General features: G+C 41.8%; 2 protein-coding genes across 5 annotated transcripts in view; one reads left to right on the top strand and one right to left on the bottom strand.

Annotated features, from left to right (window-relative positions):
• The window catches only part of SLC38A1 (solute carrier family 38 member 1), a 71,710-nt gene extending 48,126 nt beyond the window's left edge, over positions 1-23,584 (top strand). For 3 of the 4 annotated variants that reach the window (XM_003355629.5, XM_084957219.1, XM_084957218.1), the window contains exons 5-16: positions 755-828; positions 2,277-2,369; positions 2,837-2,918; positions 4,425-4,507; positions 6,127-6,185; positions 6,295-6,408; positions 7,791-7,870; positions 11,804-11,904; positions 14,221-14,339; positions 15,504-15,645; positions 15,741-15,838; positions 17,222-23,584. In XM_003355629.5, the coding sequence (XP_003355677.3) occupies positions 755-828; positions 2,277-2,369; positions 2,837-2,918; positions 4,425-4,507; positions 6,127-6,185; positions 6,295-6,408; positions 7,791-7,870; positions 11,804-11,904; positions 14,221-14,339; positions 15,504-15,645; positions 15,741-15,838; positions 17,222-17,323 (1,147 nt within the window). In that variant the 3' untranslated portion in view covers positions 17,324-23,584. Of the gene's footprint in view, positions 1-754; positions 829-2,276; positions 2,370-2,836; positions 2,919-4,424; positions 4,508-6,126; positions 6,186-6,294; positions 6,409-7,790; positions 7,871-11,803; positions 11,905-14,220; positions 14,514-15,503; positions 15,646-15,740; positions 15,839-17,221 lie in introns of those variants that run through there. The other variant, XM_084957220.1, reaches the window with a different exon arrangement.
• Positions 12,881-24,185, bottom strand: part of LOC106510388 (uncharacterized) — a 144,426-nt gene continuing 133,121 nt past the window's right edge. The window contains exons 7-10 of the mRNA XM_085024889.1: positions 19,242-19,408; positions 18,009-18,160; positions 17,206-17,329; positions 12,881-16,253 (exon numbers count right to left, since the gene is read on the bottom strand). The gene's annotated coding sequence lies outside the window, so the exon portion shown is untranslated. The remainder of the gene's footprint in view (positions 16,254-17,205; positions 17,330-18,008; positions 18,161-19,241; positions 19,409-24,185) is intronic.

The following is a 24,185-nucleotide window of genomic DNA, read 5'->3' as shown; positions in this document are numbered from 1 at the left end:
GAATTCAGAAACAATCTATGTCATCCCCCACATCCGTTTAACGGTGCTTCTTCCTCAAGGATGGTTGGATAATGAGCCAGGTGTACCAAAACAAAAACATGAGCTTGCCATTCAGCTAGGTCTTTTCATTCCGTTTGATTGTCAACATTTCCCCATCAGTTAAAAGAGGAACCAGGTGCCAAAAAAAAAAAAAAAATGAATTATCTCAGTGGTTCAGTATATATACATTCACAGATAGCCATAGGGTACCTAGATGAAAAGGACCCTAGACACCATTTGATTTTAGATCGTAGGTGAGGAATCTAGGGATGGCAGAAATTGAGCCAGGTGCCCAAATTCACGTGGTCACTGCCAGCCTTTCCCTTGGTGCCCCCACCCTCCATCCCCACCCCCCTTCCTCATACTTTCTCACTCAGATGTAACAGGAAAATGCACCATAGGACTACAAAAGCTTTCTTTCATAATGTTGTTTTAAGGTCGCCTCAACTGAAATGATCCCAGAGAGCTATTTAAGCTTTGAACTACGTAAACGACTGCATTCTTGGCGTTGCATTCTAATGAGCCATTCTTTAGTGGGTAGAACATTTTTACTGAGGATTTTTAAGGAAGTGTGGCTAATAGAATCCAGGATTTGGGTACTATCAATAAATCGTATTAACCATAGAACATATAAATCAGCTTTGTCCCGTCCACAGTGTAAGGTCAGAGTTTGTGTTCTTCATGGTTATCACAAGACTTATTTTCTTCGCTTTAGGGTACTTCTGACTTCAGTAACACTTCTGTCTATATATTCAATCAACCTTCTGTTGATCTGTTCAAAGGAAACAGGTAAGCCGATAGCACGTCTAATTTCATTAAGCCGGGGTGATTGATTCTCATGGTGATATTGTGAACAGAAGATACTCCCCGTGGTTAGCAACTTGATTACGAAAAGGAAAACAGTACTTTGACCTGCCCTCTGGAAGACCTACCGTGGTATTTATCTAGAGACGTAGATTCGGCAACATATAAATTAAATTGTTATGAGTAGCGAGCAAATAAGGTTGTCATTTAAAGAGTACCTTCCATACCCTCAATTATACCTGCCTTTCTGGTTTAAGATGAGTTCATTTTAAAGGCCTCAGTTTTTCCTTAGGTCTTTCTAAATTCAAAACAAGGACCCCATGTTTTTATACTGTAGCCTCCAAGGTTTTAAAAGCAAACAGAGCTTTCATTCTCTTTTGTGCCTATTCCAAGGAGAAAAATGTGACTCCGAGGCAGTGTGGGAGTGAGGGTGCTAGGAAAAGACTTCACGTTCTCTGGGCAGTGTAATACCTGAAGTGTTTATTTTCTATTCTGGGGACACTGGATTATATTTGTATTACTTTGACTTTCACATCAGCTAAATCCACATTCACCGACTGTTATTGTATACAGATGACTCCATTTAACTGGAACATTTTGTAATAAACTGAGGATCTGACCATTGTCGGGTTTAAACACCAGTCTTAGAAGAGATTCAACAAAAGTTTAATTATAGTCTGACCCATATTGCTTTCTGTGAACCTTTTGAAAATGTGAGCTGAACTGTTATGGAGAAATATAAACACATTTTTTTCATGAATGGTTTAATATTTTAGTATTATTGAGATGAGTTGGTTGAACACTTTCTAATTATGCTATAGCCAAATGACTCTTGACAGAGTTATCTGCTGTTCTCCTCTGCGAGCTACACATCTTTGAACTAAATTTTACTAAAGATCAGAATTCTGATGTAGTTATTACATGTTTCTCCGCTTGTTGTTTTATCGAGGACCCATGAGGCATTGTTGGAATATTAAGATAATTCCTTGGTAGCCCAATCAGTTCAGGTAATTACATCAAAAGGAAACTTTCTTCCTAACCATCAGGATTTTTATTTTTAAATCAAATCTTTAACAATATACACCAGAACTGAGAATAAGATCAGAGTGGGAATTTCCCCCCGGTAAAGTAGGGAGATTTTAGACATAGTTTAAAAAAAACAAAAAGGCTTATGACCTAATCATTTACCTGTAATGCTTTTGTAGCCAACCTGAAAAAGAAGAAATGGTGGTCATATCTGACATTTAAAAATGTCAAGAGGTTATTGCACAATGAGAGCCTAAACCTTGCAAAGCCAAGAAGGCTATTTATGTGATTTTGATAAAGACATAGAATAACTTGGAGAATAGTCAATAGAATGAAGACATCTTGGCTGTCTTTAATGTGGGGGAACTCTGTCATTTCTTATGTTCTCAACCATGGTTTTTAAACAGGCTGCATGGTTTATGAAAAGCTGGGAGAGCAGGTCTTCGGCACCACAGGGAAACTTGTCATCTTTGGAGCCACCTCACTGCAGAACACTGGAGGTAAAAAGATCGTGTTTGTCTGTACCTTAAAGCATGTGAACATTATTGACTTTTCTAATGCCTGTGGCTGGGTGGCCACATGAAATTTAACATAACTCACACAGTATCATTCTCATTGCTAAAACGGTGCACGAGGGAGCTCCTTGACAGCCTCAAAGGATCCATTGTTGTCACTGCTGTGGCTCCAGTCCCTACTGCACTGCTGTGGTGCGGGTTCCATCCCTGGCCTGGGAACTTCCACATGCCATGGGCGTCGCCAGAACAAATTTTTTTTTTTTTTTCCCCAAACGGGGCATTGGAAAGTAAAGCAGAGGTGGTAATCCCTTATAATCAAGGATACTGGGACAGTATCTACAGCCGTCTTGGTATCTTTGTGAAGGTCAGTCTAGGAATAGGCTGATAACCTTTCACATTGCTTGCAACATGAGCCTCTGTATCTTCTTTCTAAAAATGTTCTTTTTCCCTAGCAATGCTGAGCTACCTCTTCATAGTGAAAAATGAACTACCCTCTGCCATAAAGTTTCTAATGGGAAAGGAAGAGACATTTTCGTAAGTTACAGACCATTTTGTGTGTGTGTGTGAGAGAGAGAAAACTCAAAGGCTCTTAATTGAAATGTGGGCTAACCAAAGTTTTTGATTCAAGAAAAGTGCAGAAACAAAGTTTCCCCTTGGCTGTTTTTTCTTGGTTTGTTATTGCTGGGGGTATATAAATGAAGGCAGCAGGGAAAGCCATTTGAATCTGAGCACTTAAAAGGTAGATTCACTGGTCTTGCTGTAAATGGTAGATAATGCCTTTTCCCAAGAGCCTGAAATCTCCATCTAGTTTCTGTGAAATAGAACAGATATGGAGTATTCTTAACACAGAGGTAGAATATGCAAAATTCAGATCCGAGTCTCTTTCTCAAAGAAGGGACAGGGAGTTCCCATCGTGGCGCAGTGGTTAACGAATCCGACTGGGAACCATGAGGTTGCGGGTTCGGTCCTTGCCCTTGCTCAGTGGGTTAACTATCCGGCGTTGCCGTGAGCTGTGGTGTAGGTTGCAGACGCGGCTCGGATCCCGCGTTGCTGTGGCTCTGGCGTAGGCCGGTGGCTACAGCTCCGATTCAACCCCTAGCCTGGGAACCTCCATATGCCGCGGGAGCAGCCCAAGAAATAGCAACAATAACAACAACAACAACCAAAAAAAAAAGACAAAAAAAAAAAAAAAAAGAAGGGACAGAGCATCTTGGGAGCAGAATTGACATAAGCCATCCTCCTTAAAGATACAGCTAACCTTGGAAAATGTTGCAGCTGCATTTGGCACATCCTTATGTTTTGACTACCTCTTATTTAACAGTTCTTGTCAGTCTGAGTCTCTCTGTTTTCTTTCAAGGGCGTATCATAGAAGCCAGAATCCCTAGTGTTCTGTCATCAGGATTCAAGGTCAAATATAAGGGATTAGGGAGAAAGCCATGCCTACCTGTGATTTGTGTTTTGATGATATTAGCCAAGCAAAACAAAAAAGGAACTTTCTCTTTCAATAATTGATAAGACAAGTTGTAATCTGACAGAATGCACTGTGCATTCAGCTTTGAAACCATGTAAATCAGGGGCAAAAAAAGCAATATCCCTTCTTCTGTCACATGGGCTAAAGTATTTGGGTAAAGAGTTCCCATCGTGGCTCAGTGGTTAACGAATCCGACTAGGAACCATGAGATTGTGGGTTCAATCCCTGGCCTTGCTCAGTGGGTTAAGGATCCGGCGTTGCCGTGAGCTATGGTGTAGGTTGCAGATGCGGCTCAGATCCCGTGTTGCTGTGGCGCTGGTGGAGGCTGGTGGCTGCAGCTCCAATTCGACCCCTAGCTTGGGTTGCCAGGAAAGCAACCCAAGAAATGGCAAAAAGACAAAAAAAAAAAAAAAAAAAGTATTTGGATAAGACCTGAAAAATGATAGAAATGAATGGTTAACATCAATAATAGTTAAAAAAAAATAAGATATTGTGAAATTTTACATGTGAGGGGGAAAAAAAAGTCCATTTCTAAGAAAATTTGACCTAACTGCTTAAATGCCTTTCAGACCCTGGTATGTGGATGGCCGAGTTCTGGTGGTGGTCGTTACCTTTGGCATAATTCTTCCTCTGTGTCTCTTGAAGAACCTGGGTAAGGAAAGAGCTCACCTTTATTGTAGTCTCTCCAGTGCCCAGATGAATCAGAAACTTAACCAGGCTGTTCCTGTTGTGATTCCGTGGGTTAAGAACCTGACCAGTATCCATGAGGATGTGGGTTCCATCCCTGGCCTTGCCCAGTGGGTTAAGGGTCCAGCTTTGCCATGAGCTGTGGTGTAGGTCGCAGATGCGGCTCAGATCCCGTGTTGCTGTGGCAGTGGTGTAGGCTGGCAGCTGCAGCTCCAATTCAACCTCTAGCCTGGGAACTTCCATATGCCACAGGTATGGCCCTAAAAAGAAAAAAGAAAGAAACCCAATCAAAATGAACAACCTTGCCCTCTACTGTTACTTGCAGGGTAAAGATTAAGTGATGTATTACAGGTATTAATCAGGCTCAACTTTAATATGGGATAAAAACACTGGTCAGTATGTGACTTCCTAAGCTATCCCTTTACTCATCCATGGAGGGGAGAAGTCCTGGGACCGTCAGCAGACAGGGCTCTTTCTAGCAGCACCAAGTCCAGAAAATGAAATTCTCCTCGACATACCCTGATTATTTTAGACAAGCAGAATTTCAAACCTCATATCAAGGCAGAAGATCTTGATGTTATACCCCACTCTTAAATTATAAATCACTCTTAAATTTTCAGAGTCTACCTGGTCTCAATTATTTACTCATTGAAGGGAGAGAGAGAAGTGAAAAGTCAAAAGTGGTAGATAATCAGCAAGCCACATCCACTTGGTTTTGACATTTGTGTGTGTGCTTCTATTTGGAGACAAGGGTCTCTCATGTGACGGGAATTTCATGCCGTCTTGTCTAGTCCAAAGCCTGAAAGCCTTTGCTATCGTTTCACGCTCATTCAAGGCAGGCATTCAGAGTTCTTCCCCTAAAGATTGCTAACCATAGTTTTATTGTTTTGTTTTGTACAAGAGATACCAAGCCTCTCTAGCTGTCGTGTAAGAGCTATAAGCAGACTTTTTTGAAGCTCCTTCATTTTCCGGTTGCCGAATCCGTGTTGAGGCTTTTCTGTGCATATACACGGAGCTCATTTCAGTCTAAGGAGAGAAGGGCTCTTCTCCCCCAGGAGTGAGTACAGTGCAGCTCCCAGAGACCATTTAACTCAGCCCTTCTGGAGCGAATGATGGTCGGAGGTCTCCTACAGATTCTAAGGGGAGCAAGGAAAAGATCCTGAGGGGCTCAATTTATCCCTAGAAATCCCTTCTCTCCTCTGTGCATATGCAGTAGGTACACAGTAAGTACATAAATCAAGAACTATTGCAGGAGTCCAGGAGTAAATGGAGTTGGCCATAGGAATTCACCCGAGTGACAACAAGGGAGACCTGTGGCCAAATTCGGGAGGCTCTTGTTCCCTGGTCTCTGGGAATCTGCATTCTCTACTGTGTCAGGAAGAGCTGGGATCAAAACACATAAATACTACAAGGTTTTAATTCGAAGTCACCATTTTTGCCAAATAAGGTAGCACTATCCAATAATAAATCTTGTATTTAGATTAACATGTACAAATATTATTGAGACCCCAAACTATGCTTGAAGTAATGCATTGACAGAGATGACAGATGAAATAATGTTAATTTTTTAAACTTTTTTTGAAGGCTATCTCGGCTATACTAGTGGATTTTCCTTGAGCTGTATGGTTTTTTTCCTCATTGTGGTAAGTGCTGATTGGTTGGTTTGGTTTTGCCGTAGTACAATGCCATGCAATAATTATTTGGCTTTATTTGATGAAGTCTCTTTTGTTTCTCCTTTATTCTTAATGCTAGGTTATCTACAAGAAATTTCAAATTTCCTGCAGTGATCCAGAGCTAAATTCAACGAGTCCTAACGCAACAAATGCTGACATGTGTACACCAAAATATGTTACTTTCAATTCAAAGGTAAGTTTCCTATCCTTTAAACAGAAAAAGCATTTCTACTAAGGACAATGTGTTTCTCCTACTTGTTTTCATTAAACTTTTTTTTTTTTTAATGTATTCATTTTCAGAAGAACACAGTACCTACCTCTGCTTACAATGTCATAGTCCATTTAGGGACCTTGGAGAAACATATGAATTGTTTATTTCTTACTTCCTTTTACCCGGTTTATGTGTAGGACAACCTTAAGTATTCTTGGTGAAAACCCCTTTCTGATCATTGTCTCAGCTCTGCTGTTCCTTGTAGATCTTTACAAATAGATGAATAACATCCTTCTTATCTGGTGGTGGTGGAAAGGAATGCTTCCACCTTCCCTAGCTTGCACAGTTGAAATACAGATACCACCACAGATTGGCACTTGAGGAACCTTCATACAACATATTGAGATAATTGTCAATAGTATGGGAACAGGGGACTGTGGAACCAGTCCGGCTTGGATTTGAGTCCTCGGGTGACTTATCAACCCCGTTTGTAAAAAAAATAACAATTCTATTCTAAATCTACAGAGTTTTTAGAAGTGCCTGGTACAGTGCTAGGGCAAAATGAGAGCATGAGAAATGTTATTTTTCCCTCTTTCTCTGCTAACTTCTTTTTGCATAGAAGTTACTATGTTGGATTTGAGAGTTTTAAAAAATCGTATCTAAGAAAACTAATTTAGATCGAATCTCTCCTTTGCCCCCGTTTAACGATACAGCCAAAGTAGTGAAGTAATTTTCTTTTCAGAAAGTAATTTTCTTTTTAGGTACTATTTTTTTGAGTCTGATTGATGCACCCCATATAGAGCAAAGAGCAGTAAAACAGAAGTGGACGTTCTGGGCATGCTTTCTAGCCTGACTGGGAGAGAGTCAGGAAACAGCACTGGTCTGTCTCAGGGTTGTTGTGGGGACTCAGTGAAATAATGTAGGAAAGTCCTCTGTGACTGGCTAGGGCCATGTCAATATGGGCGATGCAGTGCCTGGAGGATGTAAATTACACTGTAGGTGAGCCCAGCTAAAATCCCTCTGTGCCAAGTGCCTAATGTCTCAAGCTGGATAAGCTGTCTTAGAAAAGCTGCTCCTATTTTAGATATCAAAGCTCTCCTAATAACCAGATAATCCAGGGATTCTGAAGGGCTGTCAAATAAAAAGACAGCTCAGAAATACTGGAGCTGTATACTTTTTTGGTAAAATTGTCTTTTGTGGAGTTCCCTGGTGGCGTAGGGATTAAGGCTCCGGCATTGTCCCTGCTGTGGCTCAGGTCATTACTGTGGCAGGGTTTGATCCGTGGCCTGGGAACTTCTGCATGCTACAGGCTTGGCCAAAAAAAAAAAAATGTCTTAATGTTTATTTATTTTTCTTTCAATTAGACCGTGTATGCGCTACCAACGATCGCATTTGCCTTTGTCTGCCACCCATCAGTCCTGCCAATTTACAGCGAGCTTAAAGAGTAAGAGATTTAATGTTTTACAAACTGAGTTATTTTACAACCCCTCATTAATAGGCAAGTACTGTATTAAAATAAATGGACTCATATAATGAACCCCCACCGATGCATTGCCTGGTTTCAACATTGACTTTCTGCCATTCTGGAGCGAAAAATAATCAGAAACCTGCAGTATGTTTTGGCCATAGATATATAACGTGGCTTACTATGTGGGCTTTTTTGGTTAATTTGGTTTTTCAAATACTATATTACTCAAGAGAGTTCAAGTATTTATGTTGCTTTATGTTACTTATGGCTATTTTGCAAGGGGATAGTAATAGCCTTCAGATTCATCTGTGAACTACCAAATGCCATTGTGTCTGATTTGCCTTTTGGGTTAGTTAGAAAAGGCTGGGAAATCAGACAGAAAGAATTTAGTGTTAAGACCACAAATTGGACCAAAAAATATTGTTGTTCATTTTAAACTATTACGATGATTATATGGGTTTTTTTTTTTGGGGGGGGGGCTACTGTAGAGAGAACTAAAGGCCTGCTTATCAGTCCTCTCATGGGTTCTCTTTTTTGTCTGTTACCAGACTTTCTACATAAAAATAGTCACGTGGCATAGTCTCTTTGTTTGAGGTAACTGGTTGATCATTTACATAGGTGTCCTGTGTGTAGCCTTATATTCCTACTTTGTATGCACTGCATCCGGCTCACCGGCAAAAATTCATCTCCACCCGTCCCCATGCAGTTGATCCCCTTCACCCATCTTGGCCTCCCCATCACCCCATCCCGCCTGGGAACCACTACTCTGTTCTCTGGATCTATATCTTTAGGTTTGGTTTGGTTTGTTCGTCTTTTTCTTTCTTATTTTTTGGTTGTTCTTTGTTTTTTATATTCATGTATGAGTGAGATCATATGGTATTTGTCTTTCCCTGTCTGACATATTTCACTAAGAATACTAACCTCAAGGTCCATCCATGTTGTTATAATTGGCAAGATTTCATCTTTCTTATAGCAGATTAGTATTCCATTGTGCGTGTGTGTGTGTGTGTGTATCACATCTTTATCCGTTCATCCACTGATGGGCCCTTAGGTTGTTTCCATATATTGGCTCTTATAAATAATGCTGCTATGAACATAGGGGTCCATATTTCTTTGGGAGTTAGTATTTTTGTATTCTTGGATAATTACTCAGAAGTGGGATAGCTGGATTGTATGGGAGTTCTGTTCTTAATATTTCAAGGAACCTCGATTCTGTTTCCCATAGTGGCTGTACCAATTTACATTCCTGTCAACAGTGTATGGGGGTTCCCCTTTCTCCATATCCTCTCTAACACTTATTATCTCTTGCCTTTTTGATAACAGCCATTCTAACAGGCGTGCGGTAATATCTCATTGTGGTTTTGATTTGTATTTCCTTAATAATTAACAATGTGGAACATCTTTTCATGTACTTGCTAGCCATCTGTTTGTCTTCTTTGGAAAAATGTCTATTAAGCGCCTCTGCGTATTTTTAAATTGGGTTTTCTTTTTTTGTTGAGTTGTATATGAGTATACTGTGTAAGTTGTATGTCTTTCTATATTTTGGATATTAACCCCTGATCAGATACATGATTTGCAAATACGTTTTCCCATTCAGTAGGTCGTCTTCATTTTGTTGATGGTTTCTTTTGCTGTGGAGAACCCTTTCGGTTGGATGTAGTCCCATTTGTTTATTTTTGCTTTTGTTGCTCTTGCCTGAGGAGGCATATCTAGAAAGATATTGCTAAAGACCGGTGTCAGAGAGCATACCACCTAGTTTTCTTCTAGAAGTTATACGGTTTCAAGTTTTACATTCCAGTCTTCAATCCATTTTAAGTTGGTTTTTGTACGTGGTGTGAGATAATGGTCTATTTCCAGAGTTTTGCATGTGGCTGTATGTACAGTTTTTCCCACACCTTTCTTTTTTTTGTTTGTTTTTTGCTATTTCTAGGGCCGCTTCTGCGGCATATGGAGGTTCCCAGGCTAGGGTCTAATCAGAGCTGTAGCAGCCAGCCTACACCAGAGCCACAGCAACACTGGATCTGAGCCGTATCTGCAACCTACACCACAGCTCACAGCAATGTCAGATCTGAGCCATGTCTGTGACCTGCACCACAGCTCATGGCAACGCTGGATCCTTGACCCACTGAGTGAGGCCAGGGATCAAACCCACAACCTCATGGTTCCTAGTCAGATTCGTTAACTACTCCTCCCACACCATTTTTGAAGAGACTGTCCTTTCTCCATTTTATGTTCTTTGCTCCTTTGATTTAATTTACAGATATGTGTGTATGTACATATATGTCCACATATCTGTGGGTTTATTTCTGGGCTCTCAAGTCTGTTCTATTGACCTATTTATCTGTTTTTCTCCCAGAACCATGCTGTTTTGATTATTTTGGCTTTGTAATATAGTTTGAAATCTATACCTCCAGCTTTGTTCTTTTTTCTCAGGATTGTGTGGGCTATTAGGGCTCTTTCATGGGAGGTTGCTGATTACTATTTCAATCTCTGTTTTAGTAATTGGTCTATTCAGATTTTCTATTTTTTCATGATTCAGTCTTGGTTGTAAGATTATGATTCTAAGTGTTTGTCTACTTCTTCTAGGTTGCCCAATTTGTTGCTGTATAACTTTCACAATATTCTCTTGTAGTCCTTTGTATTTCTGTGGTGTTTGTTGTTATTTATCCTTTTTTGTTTCTGATTTTATTTATCAGGGCCTTCTGTCTTTTTTTTCTTACTGAGTGTATCTAAAGTCTTGTTAATTTTGTTTATCTTTTCCAAGAACCAGCTCTTAATTTCATTGATCTTTTCTCTTGTCTTTTTTAGTTTCTATTTTATTTATTTCTAATCTGATCTTTATTATTTTCTTCCTTCTACTAGCCTTGGACTTTGTTCTTCTTTTTCTAGTTCCTTTAGGTGTGAGGTTAGATTGTTTGAGATTTTTCTTGTTTCTTGAAGTAGGCCTTATGTCATCGTCTTAAGTTCAGAAAAGATGTACAGTATAGCTGTCTATTTCCATTTTGAAACAAAAATAAAGATGATGTTATTTAGCATTGAATTCAACTCATGATTCTTACTCTTTCATATTTAACTGATACCTGAGTAAATATTGACATATTTACATCTACCTATGTGCACATTGGTCCTACTTTATGATCCTGTAACTAAGGTGTTTAAACATGTCTTTGGCATCTTTTAAATTTAATAATCCAGCTTTTAGTTTGTGATTTTCTCATGTGGATACTTCTCAATTTTTCTGTTTTCCATATTGCCTATTATGACATGATCCAATGTTGTGACTACTAATAGTCTACTCTTGAATTCAAGTCTTGTAGATTAATTGTTTGGGCAAACTCCCAGAGTAAACTCCCAGAGTGAACATGACCTTGGAGAGAGAGATGGAGAGAGAGCCTTTCATTATCCCTGCTGTGAGCTCGTGGGCACGCATTGCTCTGGAGACATACGGGCTTCCAGAGCTATTTGATGGGAAAACCAGAACCTAAATAGCAGCTTTAGCAGCAGAATGCCCAAGGTCAAGTTCTAGCTCTGCCCCTGATCTCTGGGGCTGGGAGAACAACGTTGGAATTTATTCTGCCTTTTTTTTTTCCTATGTGTGCTGTGTGGAGATAGTATCAAATATTAAAAAATAAATACTCTCTGTTCTTCAGATGGGAACTCGATATTCTTTTCAAAAGAATGGGGAAGAACACTCAAGGGATTGTTAGTTCCATAGCTCGCTCTCTCACAATACCCATTTGGTGTAAAAGAGGTTATTGTACCCTGGGATAATTGCTGGGGGTGATTTCAGCAGGTCAGGTTGGCCCCAGCCTGACAGAAAGTTAAGTTACATTCTTCAGTGTTAACCTTGGTGCTTACGTTCAGTAATGTGGTTTTTCACTTTTCAAATTCTTTTGTCTTTGTTTTCAGTCGGTCACAGAAAAAGATGCAGATGGTTTCAAATATCTCCTTTTTCGCCATGTTTGTTATGTACTTCTTGACTGCCATTTTTGGTTACTTGACATTCTATGGTAAGTAACTTGTGTCCGTACATAAATATAGGTAGTAGTGAGTACATCAGTAGAAATTAATATCAAAATAACTTTTAACATGATAGTGCAAAAAAGCCACGAATCGGTCCATTGATTTTTTTTTTTTTTCCATTTTTGCCTCCTCCCCCCCTCCCCAAGCATATGGAGTTTTGGGACCAGGGATTAGATCCAAGCCACAGGCCTGACCCAAGCCACAGCTTTGGCAGTGCCAGATCCTTAACCCACTGTGCCTCGTCCCAGTGCTCCCAAGATGCTGTCCATCCCCTCTGACCACAGTGGGAACTCCTGTCCATTGATTTTGCCAGTCTTTTCTTCTATTTAAAGTAAATGGCAATAGTTCCTTTACCTCTTTATGCAGACTGCACAAAAGAATAATTACTGAAGAGTTCCTGTTGTAGCTCAGCAGGTTAAGAACCAGACATGGTGTCCATGAGGATGTGGGTTTGATCCCTGGCTTTGATCAGTGGGTTAAGGATCCGTTGTTGCCAAAAGCTGCAACACAGGTCTCAAATGAAGCTTGGAGGCTGCAGCATAGACCAGCAGCTACAGCTCCTATTGGACCCCTAGCCTTGGATCTTCCATATGCTGCAGGTGCTGCTCTGAAAAGGAAAAAATAAGAGAGTAATTACAGAAACAACATACTGAATTTTTTTCTCCTAATACTGACCTTAAAAAAAATTGCATTTTGTAAGCATGCCACCTTTACTGAGGAGAGTTTAAAACTGTATCAGAGAAGGTTTTCCTAATTGCTGTTGCAAACTGGGTCAGATTCCATTAATAGAAAAGAAAGACAGAGACAGATTTTGAAAGTGAGAAAGAGTGTGCTACACTCGTGACACTCCGCGTTAATTAAAAATAAAACACCTGAGATTGTTCAGCGGAAGGTGGAGCCTTGTAATGATTTGCCGGAATGATATAGAAAGTTAAAAGAAGTGAAATCTGAAAAAGAACAAGATTTCCTTTATAATTTTTATTGATCCTGTATACATAGTTTACCTTCTTTTTCTCCTTCTTCATTCTCTTCTGTCAGTCATCCTGCAGTTTTATTTCACATCTTTCATTATCCTTATAATTTGGGACCAGATTTAAATTTAAGTACATATAGTTCATATTCTCTATTAAATAACATTTCTCGGGGGCATTTTTTTTTCATGAACACAAATGTCTCAAAATTTAAACACATTTAGGTGATTAATTGAGCCTGGAGAGAAAGGCTACGCTGATTATACAGTTGTATTGGAATCATTTTCACAAGCAATGAAGAATAGCATTGTCTAATGAATTCATAAATACAACATTTAATTCCTGCAGAAAGAGGGTTCTCCTAAGGTTCTTGCAGAGTTGCCGGGCTTGGGGTGGATAAAGAGAGGCGGGAGAGACAGAGAGCCTCCTGTTAGTTGAACAGTCTCACCGTTACCTTATTCAAGCTATGCTTTTTCTTTGTGAATCAATTTTTTTTCCCACACAGAATACCAAACCCTTTCAGCTATTTTTAAAAGGTTATGAATTTTGCATCAAGGAAATTATAACTAAGGAGATTTTTATTATGCCTGAGGCTCCTTTTTCTAAAACTTGAGACCAGTCTATGGCCCAGACTAGAGCTAGGCTTCCACACCCTGCACCTTGAGACCCCTTGTCAAAGGCGTGAGCATTTTCTGGCTCTCGGCGGCTGCCTTTTTAGCTTTGGTTGCCTTTGAAACGATACTTTCCGAAGTTCAACTTTCTGAGTTGAGAAAAATTCCAAGTATATAAGCTAAATATATACATATGCATTTATTTTTAATGAGAAAAACATACCTGGGAGAGAAGAATGATATCCTTGAGGTGGTCAAGTTTCAGGAGCACTCCTGCTGCTTGGAAGCTGAGTTATAAGAGGAGAGTTGGAAAGGGGTTCCGAGTGGCCTGCGGTCCATGCCGCCAGACCGACCCTTTGACATCGTTTGCCGAGTGGCACCAAGTAGGGGAGGGTCTAGATGAAGAAGCGCTTTGTGCTTCAACCATATGGTCTTTTTAACCCCAACTTACGCCAAGGTTTAGTTTAGTGTAACTTAAGCTTTTGCCACTCTGTGTGATTTGTACTGTACATTCCTTTTCACAAAAGGTCTGTGTGGGGCTTGTCTCACGCGGGGGATTTTTTCTTTTCAGCTTGATCAATTGTTTAATAGACATTTCAACACCCAGAACGCTACTTTCCTTGCCCTCTAGTGTATAAATTCTTTGTGGTTGAGAAAAACCGTCATTCCGAGATGTGCTTTTGCCTCGTGTTAATAGCCTCTTACTTTCCCGTCATTTTAGACAACGTGCACTCGGACCTCCTTCACAAGTACCAGAGTAAAGATGACATCCTCATCCTGACCGTGCGGCTGGCTGTCATTGTCGCTGTTATCCTCACAGTGCCGGTGTTATTCTTCACAGTGAGTAAAGGGCCTCGGTGCCATCTGAGAAAAGCCGAGGTCTCCTCTCTCCGGCTGCTTTCAGGAGCCACTTGGCAGAGCAAGCCTGCTGCAGGGAACTCCCCTGCATCATTGTGTCTGCAGCAGGGAAAGACGCCAAGACTCTTGGGAAAGAAAGTGGGATCAGTGAGTTAGGGTAGCCTTCCGATGGGACGAATCTTTTTTTTTTCCTTTTTACTCCCGCACCTGTGGCATATGGAAGGTCCTGGGCTAGGGGTCGAATCGGAGCTGCAGCTGCTGGCCTACACCACAGCCACAACAGTGCAAAATCCGAGCCTCATCTGTGACTTGTGCATCAGCTTATGGCAAGGCTGGATCCTTAACCTACTGAGGTAAGGCCAGGGATCAAACCCACATCCTCATGGAGACAACACTGGGGACTTACTCTGCTGAGCCATAACAGGAACCTGATGGGATGAGTCTTAATTCAGATTAATCTGTTCCTCTTCTTCTTCTCTTTTTTTTGGCTGCATCCAAAGCATGGGGAAGTTCTGGGGCCAGGGATCGAACCCACAGCACAGCTGAGACCCGAGCCACTGCAGTGATCCTGAACACTGGATCCTTAACCTGTGGCACCATCAAGGAACTCCATTCTGTCCCTCTCCTTCTCAGAGAAATGTAGATAGACTGTTGGCATCTCAGTCATCCATGAAAGGAGAAGGTAAAAGGACCAGAAGAGAACATTCAGTCTTAGATGAGACAAATTATCCCCCCACAAAAGAAAACTACCTATTCGTAAAGAGAAAGACTTTCCGTCTTAAGTCAAGCCCCCTGCTTCCCAAACTGTTAAGCTATCTGTAAATTCACTAGGTATGGAGCTCCCGCTGTGGTGCAGTGGGTTGGCGGTGTCTCTGGAGCCCTGGGATGCAGGTTCAATCCCCGGCCCAGCACAGCAAGTTAATGATCTGGCATTGCATAGGTCACAGCTGAAGCTCAGACCTGATCCCTGGCCCAGGAACTCCATATGCTGGGTGGCAGCTAAAAAAGAAAACTAAATAAATAAAAAGAAATTCACCAGGTTTGAAAAACATGTCCCAAGTGCCTGCACACCGATTCTGTCAGCCACTCTGTGGAGCAGTGTGACGGCCTGCTATGGGCTTTACAGAATCTGTTCTTTTCCTGCAGGTTCGTTCATCTTTATTTGAACTGGCTAAGAAGACAAAGTTCCACCTATGTCGTCATGTCTTGGTGACCTTCATTCTCTTGGTTATTATCAACTTGCTGGTGATCTTCATACCCACAATGAAGGATATTTTTGGAGTCGTAGGTATGGCTTTCAGACTTGATGCTTATTTTACAATGGCTGTGTAGGAAGCTAAAGTTTCACGATAACAACTGCAAGTTTTTTGTTTTTTTTTTCAGGAGTTACATCTGCTAATATGCTTATTTTCATTCTTCCTTCATCTCTTTATTTAAAAATCACAAGCCAGGATGGAGATAAAGGAACTCAGCGAATTTGGGTATGTCTCATGCCAGCCACTGTCATTTTTCTGATGAGTTTTTCATTGGAATATGCCAAATAAAGAGTCCATCTCCACTATCTAACACCACTTTTTAGTGACCTCGAGAGGATGTGGCAGTCCTAGTGTTTGCCCATTTGGGAAATTTCAAGGATCATATCAGAACCTTGCTCATTCCTTGGAAGTACCTTTTCACGTTTGGCTCTTACTGTGCCTTAGCTTTTGCTCTGAGGGGGGAGGCATGGCCAGTTGAGAGATTAGATGTTTGTCATCCTGTATCTCTATAGGCTGATGCCTTGTCTTTAGCAAGATTTGATGTGGAAAGGGGCTCAGAGATTTTAGGCAGTACACCGGGTTCTGTACCATTCCTGGTCATATAACTCCATCCTGCAGTCCAGGGAACACGTGCTGCCTTCTGCTGAGTAAGTGGAAAGAGTCTTTTTAGGATTTGACAGGAATGCTTTGCAGCAACAGACCTGGATTCACAAACTACCTTTCTATATTGGGATTCTTGTTCCCAGGGCTGGTGAAGTTCAAGGGCATCTTGAAGGTGGTGCACTTGGAGGCGGTGAGGGAAGGAGGGGTGAAGTGGCTGCTACCTGAGTACCTTCTAGAGCACCATTATGTTTGGCCTCGGAGCAGGCTTCCCAGCTGCCCTCCCAGGTAGTAAGCACGCCAACCCCACACGTTGCCTGAGTCAACAGACCCAGATGAGAGACAGGCACGGGCAACCATCCCTGTGTCTTTAGGAAAAGCAGTGTGGAGGCTGGTAGAGTATCTGCTTCCCCCAGCAGGATTATCCGTAAAGCCATAAATCCCCTCGTCCTTCTAAATCTGACCAGGAAGGGCTTCTCGAGGACAGAGAGGAGGGAGGAGCCAGTCTAGCAGAGCGGTGAACTAAGATTAAATCTGACAGTGGTGGAGACCTATTCTATCGCCCATGAATTCTCCGGGCCTCTCCCACCCTGGCCGCTGTTTAAAACTGGTCAGAGGATCTAGCACATAGCCTTAGACAAGGGATCCGGTCCGCCCCAATTCCACCTCTAGCCTGGGAACTTCCATGTGCTGTGGGTGTGGCATATGGGGGGAAAAAAAAGTGCTGTGAAGCTTCCCAACAGGCAGTAGAACAGATTCACTCTTGGGTGACCATGAAGTCAAAGAACAGAATGCAGAGGATGGTTGTGCATGGCTGGTTTTTCTTAGTTTCCCATCCTTGGAGAATCAGAGGCACAGGATTTTAGAAAGATTGAGCAGTGGTTGTAACAAACTCCACATACGAGGGGACACAAAGGGAGAGGGGGAGCATAGCCATTTTTTCCCAGGTGTATGTGGGCAATGTCTGCTCTGCTGCAAATAACCCTTCTTGCCTTTCTGTTGCTCCAGGCTGCCCTTTTCTTGGGTCTGGGGGTGTTGTTTTCTCTGGTCAGCATTCCGCTGGTCATCTACGACTGGGCCTGCTCATCAAGTAGTGACGAAGGCCGCTGAGACCAGCTGAGAAAAGGAAACAGTCAAATTACCGCACATCCGCAACCCCTCATCACTTCCTTGGCAAGTTTACAGAAGCAAACAGAAATTTACAAGATACAAAACAGATTAACACGTTGGTATCGAAACAGAGACCTGTTTCTAAAATGGTTCATGTCCCTCCAAGATTTGGAATCAATTTTAAGGATTGTGGACTTTGTTTTTCCAAATTTCATGCCATCATATTTTCCAGTACTTTTCACAGTCGGTTATTTTTCACTCTATGTGTTTTGTGATTTCATCGTCTCTTAGAACTTTGAAAACATGATCATCAATCATGTTTACTTATCATACATCCAGATTCTGAAATAATTTTCCTACTGATGTTCAGCTTACAATAGCTGTACCTTTTTAGAAGAGAAAAGTATCCTGAATTGTATATATTTATTTTGCTTTACAGAAAAAAAAATGGTTTCGTAAATAATTTGCCTATTTTGGTTAACATAGCACACAGGGATAATCACGTGAGAGTCACAGGGCGCGTGCCCGGCCTGGATCAGTGGCTGTTCAGTATTTGAGGCAGCCCTGATCATGTGGCGGCTGAGCCTCAGCCACCCATGGCCTCGCCGTCCCTTCATCCTGCTCCAGCAGGAGACCTTCCCTGGCGCATGTTCTCAGCAGGGAAAGGGATGGAAATGATTCTTACCTTGGGAAACATACGAAACTATACATCTGAGAGATCTAGCAGATGGAGTCTGTTTCCCTTTTGGCAGTTTGTGTCAAAGTTGCTCTCGTCTGAGTCAGCTTCTGTTGGGGAAGACCTCTGCCACTTCGGTAACGAGTTGAGAAGCAAGGGTCCTGCAAAAAGATTGTCCCAAATGCCTAAAATTCCTCTGATGCAGACCGCCTTCAGCCCTACATCTGTATTGTTGAAGGGGGAGGGGAGCAGTTTCTTAAATTACAAACCCAGCTGCTTGTACTCATGGCCACCAGCTTTTTGCACAGAGAATAATGTGTGTCTAACCAAGGGGGAGCTAGGGTAAGTAATTCCTGTTTTATATTGGGTACTTGGGGGCAGGGATCTTTAAAAGACTTGTTTTATATCTACCAATTTAGGTTATTACAAATGTAAGATTTTGTAGTTTTAAATAAGCCTCATTCCTATTTCTTCTCCATCAGCCATCCATCAGGCTTGAAAAAAGTAAAAGAACCCTCAGAGACGGTCTTTGAGGAGAAGGTGTGATTCCGCGGTACACACGGCACACGTCACCGAGTACCCTTCTTCCCCCTTCTTTGGTCCTAGACCGGGGTGGGCTGTTACTGCCCGCCTGATGTGACCCACATTGGAAGACAGGGGTGCCCCACACTCTCCCCCAGCCCCTCTCTTAAAGTGGGTGAAGGGAACTACAGAGAGACTGGAAAAGAGGAGAGTTTGGGACAAGGTGGTTTGGAAAGGATCGGGGGACAGCACCCACCACCACTAAGCTGGGCCATCACCTGTGATTGCCTTGTCCATGTGGCACCATGTGTGTGCCCCAGGAGCTGGCCACTTGAGACAGGGCTTGTGTGTTATCCACATCCTGGTTGAATGTCGCAAACATAGTTCACTGTGCCCAGATTTCTTATCCAGAGATAAGTGGCCTCTAACCACAGACTCTTGGCAGAGTTTCTAGGCCCTCAGCTCTGGGCTCGGTTCCTCCCCCACTCAGATCCTCAGTGGCCTCCCCCACTTGCCAGGAGTAACATGGAACCCTCTGCTCCTCTTTACAGTCTAGTGTCCCTTCAAAACAGCAGGCATCAGAGCACTTTGAGCCTCTTGGGGGAAAAGGAAAAGTTATTTCTTGCATTTATTGGCAGGATCATCATAGCTTTTAGTGTAATGCTCCAGAAGTACATCCACATTAGGTCAGAATTCGAGTATTTAGATATGAATATCTACCTGTATATGAATTCCTAACCCAGGAAAATCCGCAGCCATCTCTGTCCTTCTCAGCAGTGTCTTCCAGTTAGTTGAGCACAAAGAGAAGCTGAACAAAAGAAATTGGCTGGCCCGCTGAGCTTGTCTGGGGCACCAGATAATGAAATAGCCAGATAGCAGATGACCCTCTGTTAAAAAAAAAAAAAAAAAAAGCCACAGATTTAGTTTGCAAGCTATATTATGCTACTTTCTATTTTCTCTATTAATTTATAACAATTCATTTTACACTCACAAAGTCAGTGAGTTTAGAAGATTATCATTAACTCTTGGGATGTGTAGTGATATTTTTAGATCTCTGGATTTTATGTGTCAGGGCATGGAATTTTTTTTTTTTTTTTTTTTTTTTTAGGACCACACCTGCAGCATATGGAAGTTCCCATGCTAGGGGTTGAATGAGAGCTGCAGCTGCTGGCTTGGAGTTCCCATTGTGGCTCAGCGGGTTGAGAACCCAACTAGTATCCATGAGGATGTGGTTTACATCCCCTGGCCTCACTTGGTGGGTTGAGGATCCAGCGTTGTCACAAGCTGCGGTGTAGGCCACCGATGTGGCTCAGATCTGCTGTGGCTGTGGCTGTGGCATAGGTAGGCAGCTGCAGCTCTGATTCAACCCCTAGCCTGGGAACTTCCATATGTTGCAGGTACAGCCCGAAGAAAAAGAAAAAAATTATATATAGATATTTAGAGGAGGTGCATTGTTGACATCTGTGATACGACAGGTTTTCAAAATCTTCTCTGTATGTTTATCTGAGTTTATTGCTGACTGGATATAATAGATCCTTCTGTAGTTTGTCAAATATCACTGATTAGTTACATCACGGGTTCGGGAATGAGCTCTAAAAGTGTATTGCTCTTACTCTTCTTGTTCAGAATAGAGAACCTGTAGCCAAAAATATATGTACCACAGTTGTTAGGTAGAATTTAACACAGTCAAGAGCTGTAGTTTTTCTGCTAAGTGAGTAGCTTGCCAGATACTCTCCCTTAGCTCCTGGGAGCCGCATGTTTTCCTTTGGTCGAAAGGATCTCAACACTAGGGAACAGTGCCAGCTTCACCCTTGGAATAAGAAAGGTTCTCTAGTTAGAATAACACAGCATACTGTAAATCCCTAATTTCCTTCATGTTGCTTTTCAGAAATGGGGGTAGTAAGGTCTGAACAGGAAATCGAGTCTTGTTAAGCACGGGTCGTCCCCAGTTTATAAGCAGAGCCTATCGCAAAACCCTGTCCGTTGGTGGTTTGCATCCTGGAATGTAATTTTCCTTTAGAAACCAGGTTATACGTGGAGGGCAGGCCCCCCAGACCAGCTAGGAGAGCCGAACTAAACCCATAGTTGAGCTCAAATAAGATAATATAACAATATTGCTAAAGAACCTAAACACTAAATATAATGGTTTTTAGGGGGTATTTGTTCAAACTTGCCAAGACTCCATCACTCTTACTGTTTGGTGGAATCTGGATTGCTCACCCCAGACGCATACCACCTGCCGGATGGTGGGGCCAAGGTGGCCACCGATTAGAGGTGCTCAGAGTGATGGCAGCTGGGTCTCCCCCGTGTCCAAGGCCACCAGCGACCTTGTGTTAGCAGGAGGGTGAAGGATGATGAGGGGTCCTCTTGTGGGCCAAGAGTATGTCTGTCTTCTCTTCGTCTTATTTCTAAGATTTGGATAATTTTAAAAATATCTCTGGCTAGGCCACCAGGGACATCTGCTGCTACCCCTTTTTTTTTTTTTTTTTTTGCTTTGGAGTCTCGGGCCTGGCCTGCCTGCTTCTATAGGTAGGCTCTTTTGCTCCCAGAGTTCATTTTCTTCCCTCCTGCTACCAAAAAGGATGTCACTGCATAGCTTCTCCCACATGCCCATCATGGAAGCCAGAACACAGCACTTTTAATGGGTTAGTGCTAGTAAACCCTGCTTTAACTGCCCAGTCATCAAATGGGGGTGAAAAAGCTCTCTACCCACTTTTCCTTTTTTGCATTTGCAGACCCTGTTGCAAAAGGCATGTGTGGGTTATGGCCATGGGGGTTGGGGTGGACAAAGGGCTGTGGTATGGTGTCACAGCATTTCAGAGGATACCTCAGACAGCCCAGTCAAACCTCCAAGCCAGTGGTTCTCAAAGTGGGGATCCCTGGACCAGCACCATCAGCATTACCTGGGAACTTGGTAGAATGCACATTCTTGGGCCCCACCCCAGACCTAATGAAATCAGAGACTCTTGGGTGGAAGCCCAGCAAACCATGCTTTAACAAGCCCTCTTGCTGATCGTGGGGCACGTCAAGTTTGAGAACCTCTCTGAGCCAATTCATCTCTCCTTTTTCTCCCCATTGGTTCCAGAGGATGGTTCCCAGGATTCAAGGGATGAGAAGTGGGGACCAGGATTTCTCCTAGGGAGGGGAGGAAAGGGCCCCCTTCCCACTGGGAATGCTGGCCCAGGTGCACAGGTGTAAACGAGGCTGCCTGCCTGTGGGGCTGAGACCTGAGGAGATGATGGTTTTGACACCTGTGAAGAAATGAAAGTGAGGTGGTTTGGGTTTTTCCTTTTCTTTTTTGAAAGGAATTAAAAGATACATACCCTTTGTAAATGCAACCTGAGGCGATACTAAGTTCATGTCAGGAGTAAGGTTTCTAGGACGTTTGGGTTCATGGGGTGGTGATCAATCCTGTCTGCCCCTTAAAATGAAGGCTCTGCTGCAAGGGCTGCATTGCATAAGGACTGCAAACCTCCGCAAAGACTCGTGCTCAGCTCCATTTCAGCAGATCAGAATGCTACATGGCACATTTCATGCGGGTGGGGGTGGGCATGGGGAGGAGGTTGGTGAAATGATCAGATACTTGATTTTATGCCTTCCTGAAAAAGCCATCAGTTTCTCTCTGTTTATCAGTGTAAGTGGTTTGAGGCTTAGAAGGGGTGTAAACTTTAAGAATGTAATTCCTCCATTCCAGTTCACAGTAGACTTCTCGCCACTTTCAGACTATCATTTAACAATGTTAATGAATGTTTTCCTTGGGGATGGCAGATCTGAGAAACTTTTAGCAACAGAGTATAGTTCCTCTAAAACACACAGTGAATTATTTATAATGATCCAAGGCTTTCAGGTACAAATTGGGGGTGGGGTGGCTGACAACTGAAAAATATCTCTAAATCTTAGAGAGAAAGTCCTTGAAAAAAAAACCTGTATGATTCCCAAAGCTCAGACTTTCTTCTTTAGGGTTTCCTTGAAGGAAGGGCTGTGAAACAGGGCCCATCTGTCTACAGGCTTGAATTTGCGTTTTTAAAAGGAAGAATCTATGCAGTTGAGGCTTACTGTAGGAAATAACTTCATTTGTATGTAAATATATTGTAAATAAATAGGCTGTATATTTTTGCAGTTGTTGATCCACACTGAAATAGAAGATGCTAGTATCTGCCTATTAAGAATAAATGTTTTCCTAGATATTAGTGGTTTTGTTTGGGAATTAGAAAAATTTACATTCTCTCCCAGGTAACATAGTTCTCAGTGTAAACTTGGAATCTAAAAATCTTACTTGTTTAGAGAGAGAAATGTCTGAGAAATAGTTGCATTGATCTCTTATACTGGTATTAAGATCAATTATTTAAAAGATAGTCCTCTGAGCTACAAATAATGAACATTTTAGACCCAAATTATTGCCATATAGAAATAGATACACCCCAAATAACGAGTTGTTTCTTCATAAAGCTGCTTCACTGTGAGCCCTGATACCACTACACAGTGTTCATGAAAACAGAAGTTGGGGAAGAGAATGGTTTTGTTTTTCAAAATGGAATTGCTGCATTTCCCAAACTTTGGGATCTTGAAAGGGGGAGAAAGACCTGAACATTAACTATGAGCACAAATTTGACAGAAAGAAAGAAAGAGAAAGAAAGAAAAAGAAAGAAAGAACCATCATTTTACCAAGCTTTTGAAAGTCTTGCATGGTTGCCTTTTCTTTTCAGCGTCGACGCCAACACGGACTGTCTTAAGCAATTTTTTTCCCAAAACACTTGAATCTTGACTGTTGGTACGTAATCTGCTTTCTAGACTCTGGTGTACGTTAGACTTCATCTGAGTCCAGTACATGTAGAACACCACTGTGTTATTCATGTAAAAACCTTGTAAATGAATTTCAGATGGGTGATTTATGTGAATAACAAGTCACAAAACTTTGCTATTCATGATTAATCAAATACATAGAGTTTTTTTTTTTTTCTAGGATGTGGTGTAAATAAAGACATGTAAGAAGTTCTGTTCTATAACTACACTGTTAACATAGTTTTTAAACATTAAAAATGTGAAATAAAAGTATTTATGAATTTTTGTGGTCACTCTTTTGGGGTGCAGTACTAAACATGGGGGTATTTGGGTACTTCCTATATACACTATTTGGGATTGTTGGACACCAAGAGTTCATGGAACCTTATATATACAAGTGCCCAAATTTTTAAAAATAGTTCCCATAGAGACCTACCTATAAATGATCAACAGGGGCCTGCTGTGGAAGACAGGGAAATCTATTCAGTATTCTGTGTTCATCTATATGGGAGTGTATGTATGTATATATATAAAATACTAAATCACTTTGCTGTACAGGAGAAATTAAGGCCACATTGTAAGTCAACTATACTTCAATAAAATAAAGAATTTTTTAAATAAAAAAATTTTAAAAAGAAATATCTTTCTCCATCCTTCACAATCAGAGGAGGTTGAACATAGTATTTTCTTCTTAAATTCAGATTCACCTTTAGGAATATCAATCTCTGTGCTTTGTTGTAGGACGGACACTAGTCTTCCTCGGCCCACACTGCAGCCGCCCCCAAAGAGGAAAATCCTAACGGTTTGAGGATTTTCTCAGGGAACAACTGAGGGGAAAACTCCTGCAGCTGGGTTTTTCCCTTGTTGGTCACTGGCCCCTCC

The sequence above is a fragment of the Sus scrofa genome, chromosome 5 (assembly GCF_054392235.1).
Source record: "Sus scrofa isolate SSC_HxYL_T2T_F1_AM1 chromosome 5, Sscrofa_HxYL_maternal_Yorkshire_Landrace_v2.0, whole genome shotgun sequence".
NCBI classification, from domain to species: domain Eukaryota; kingdom Metazoa; phylum Chordata; class Mammalia; order Artiodactyla; family Suidae; genus Sus; species Sus scrofa.
The sequence above is the reverse complement of the archived record's forward strand: the minus strand, read 5'-3'. Positions and strand labels throughout refer to the sequence as shown.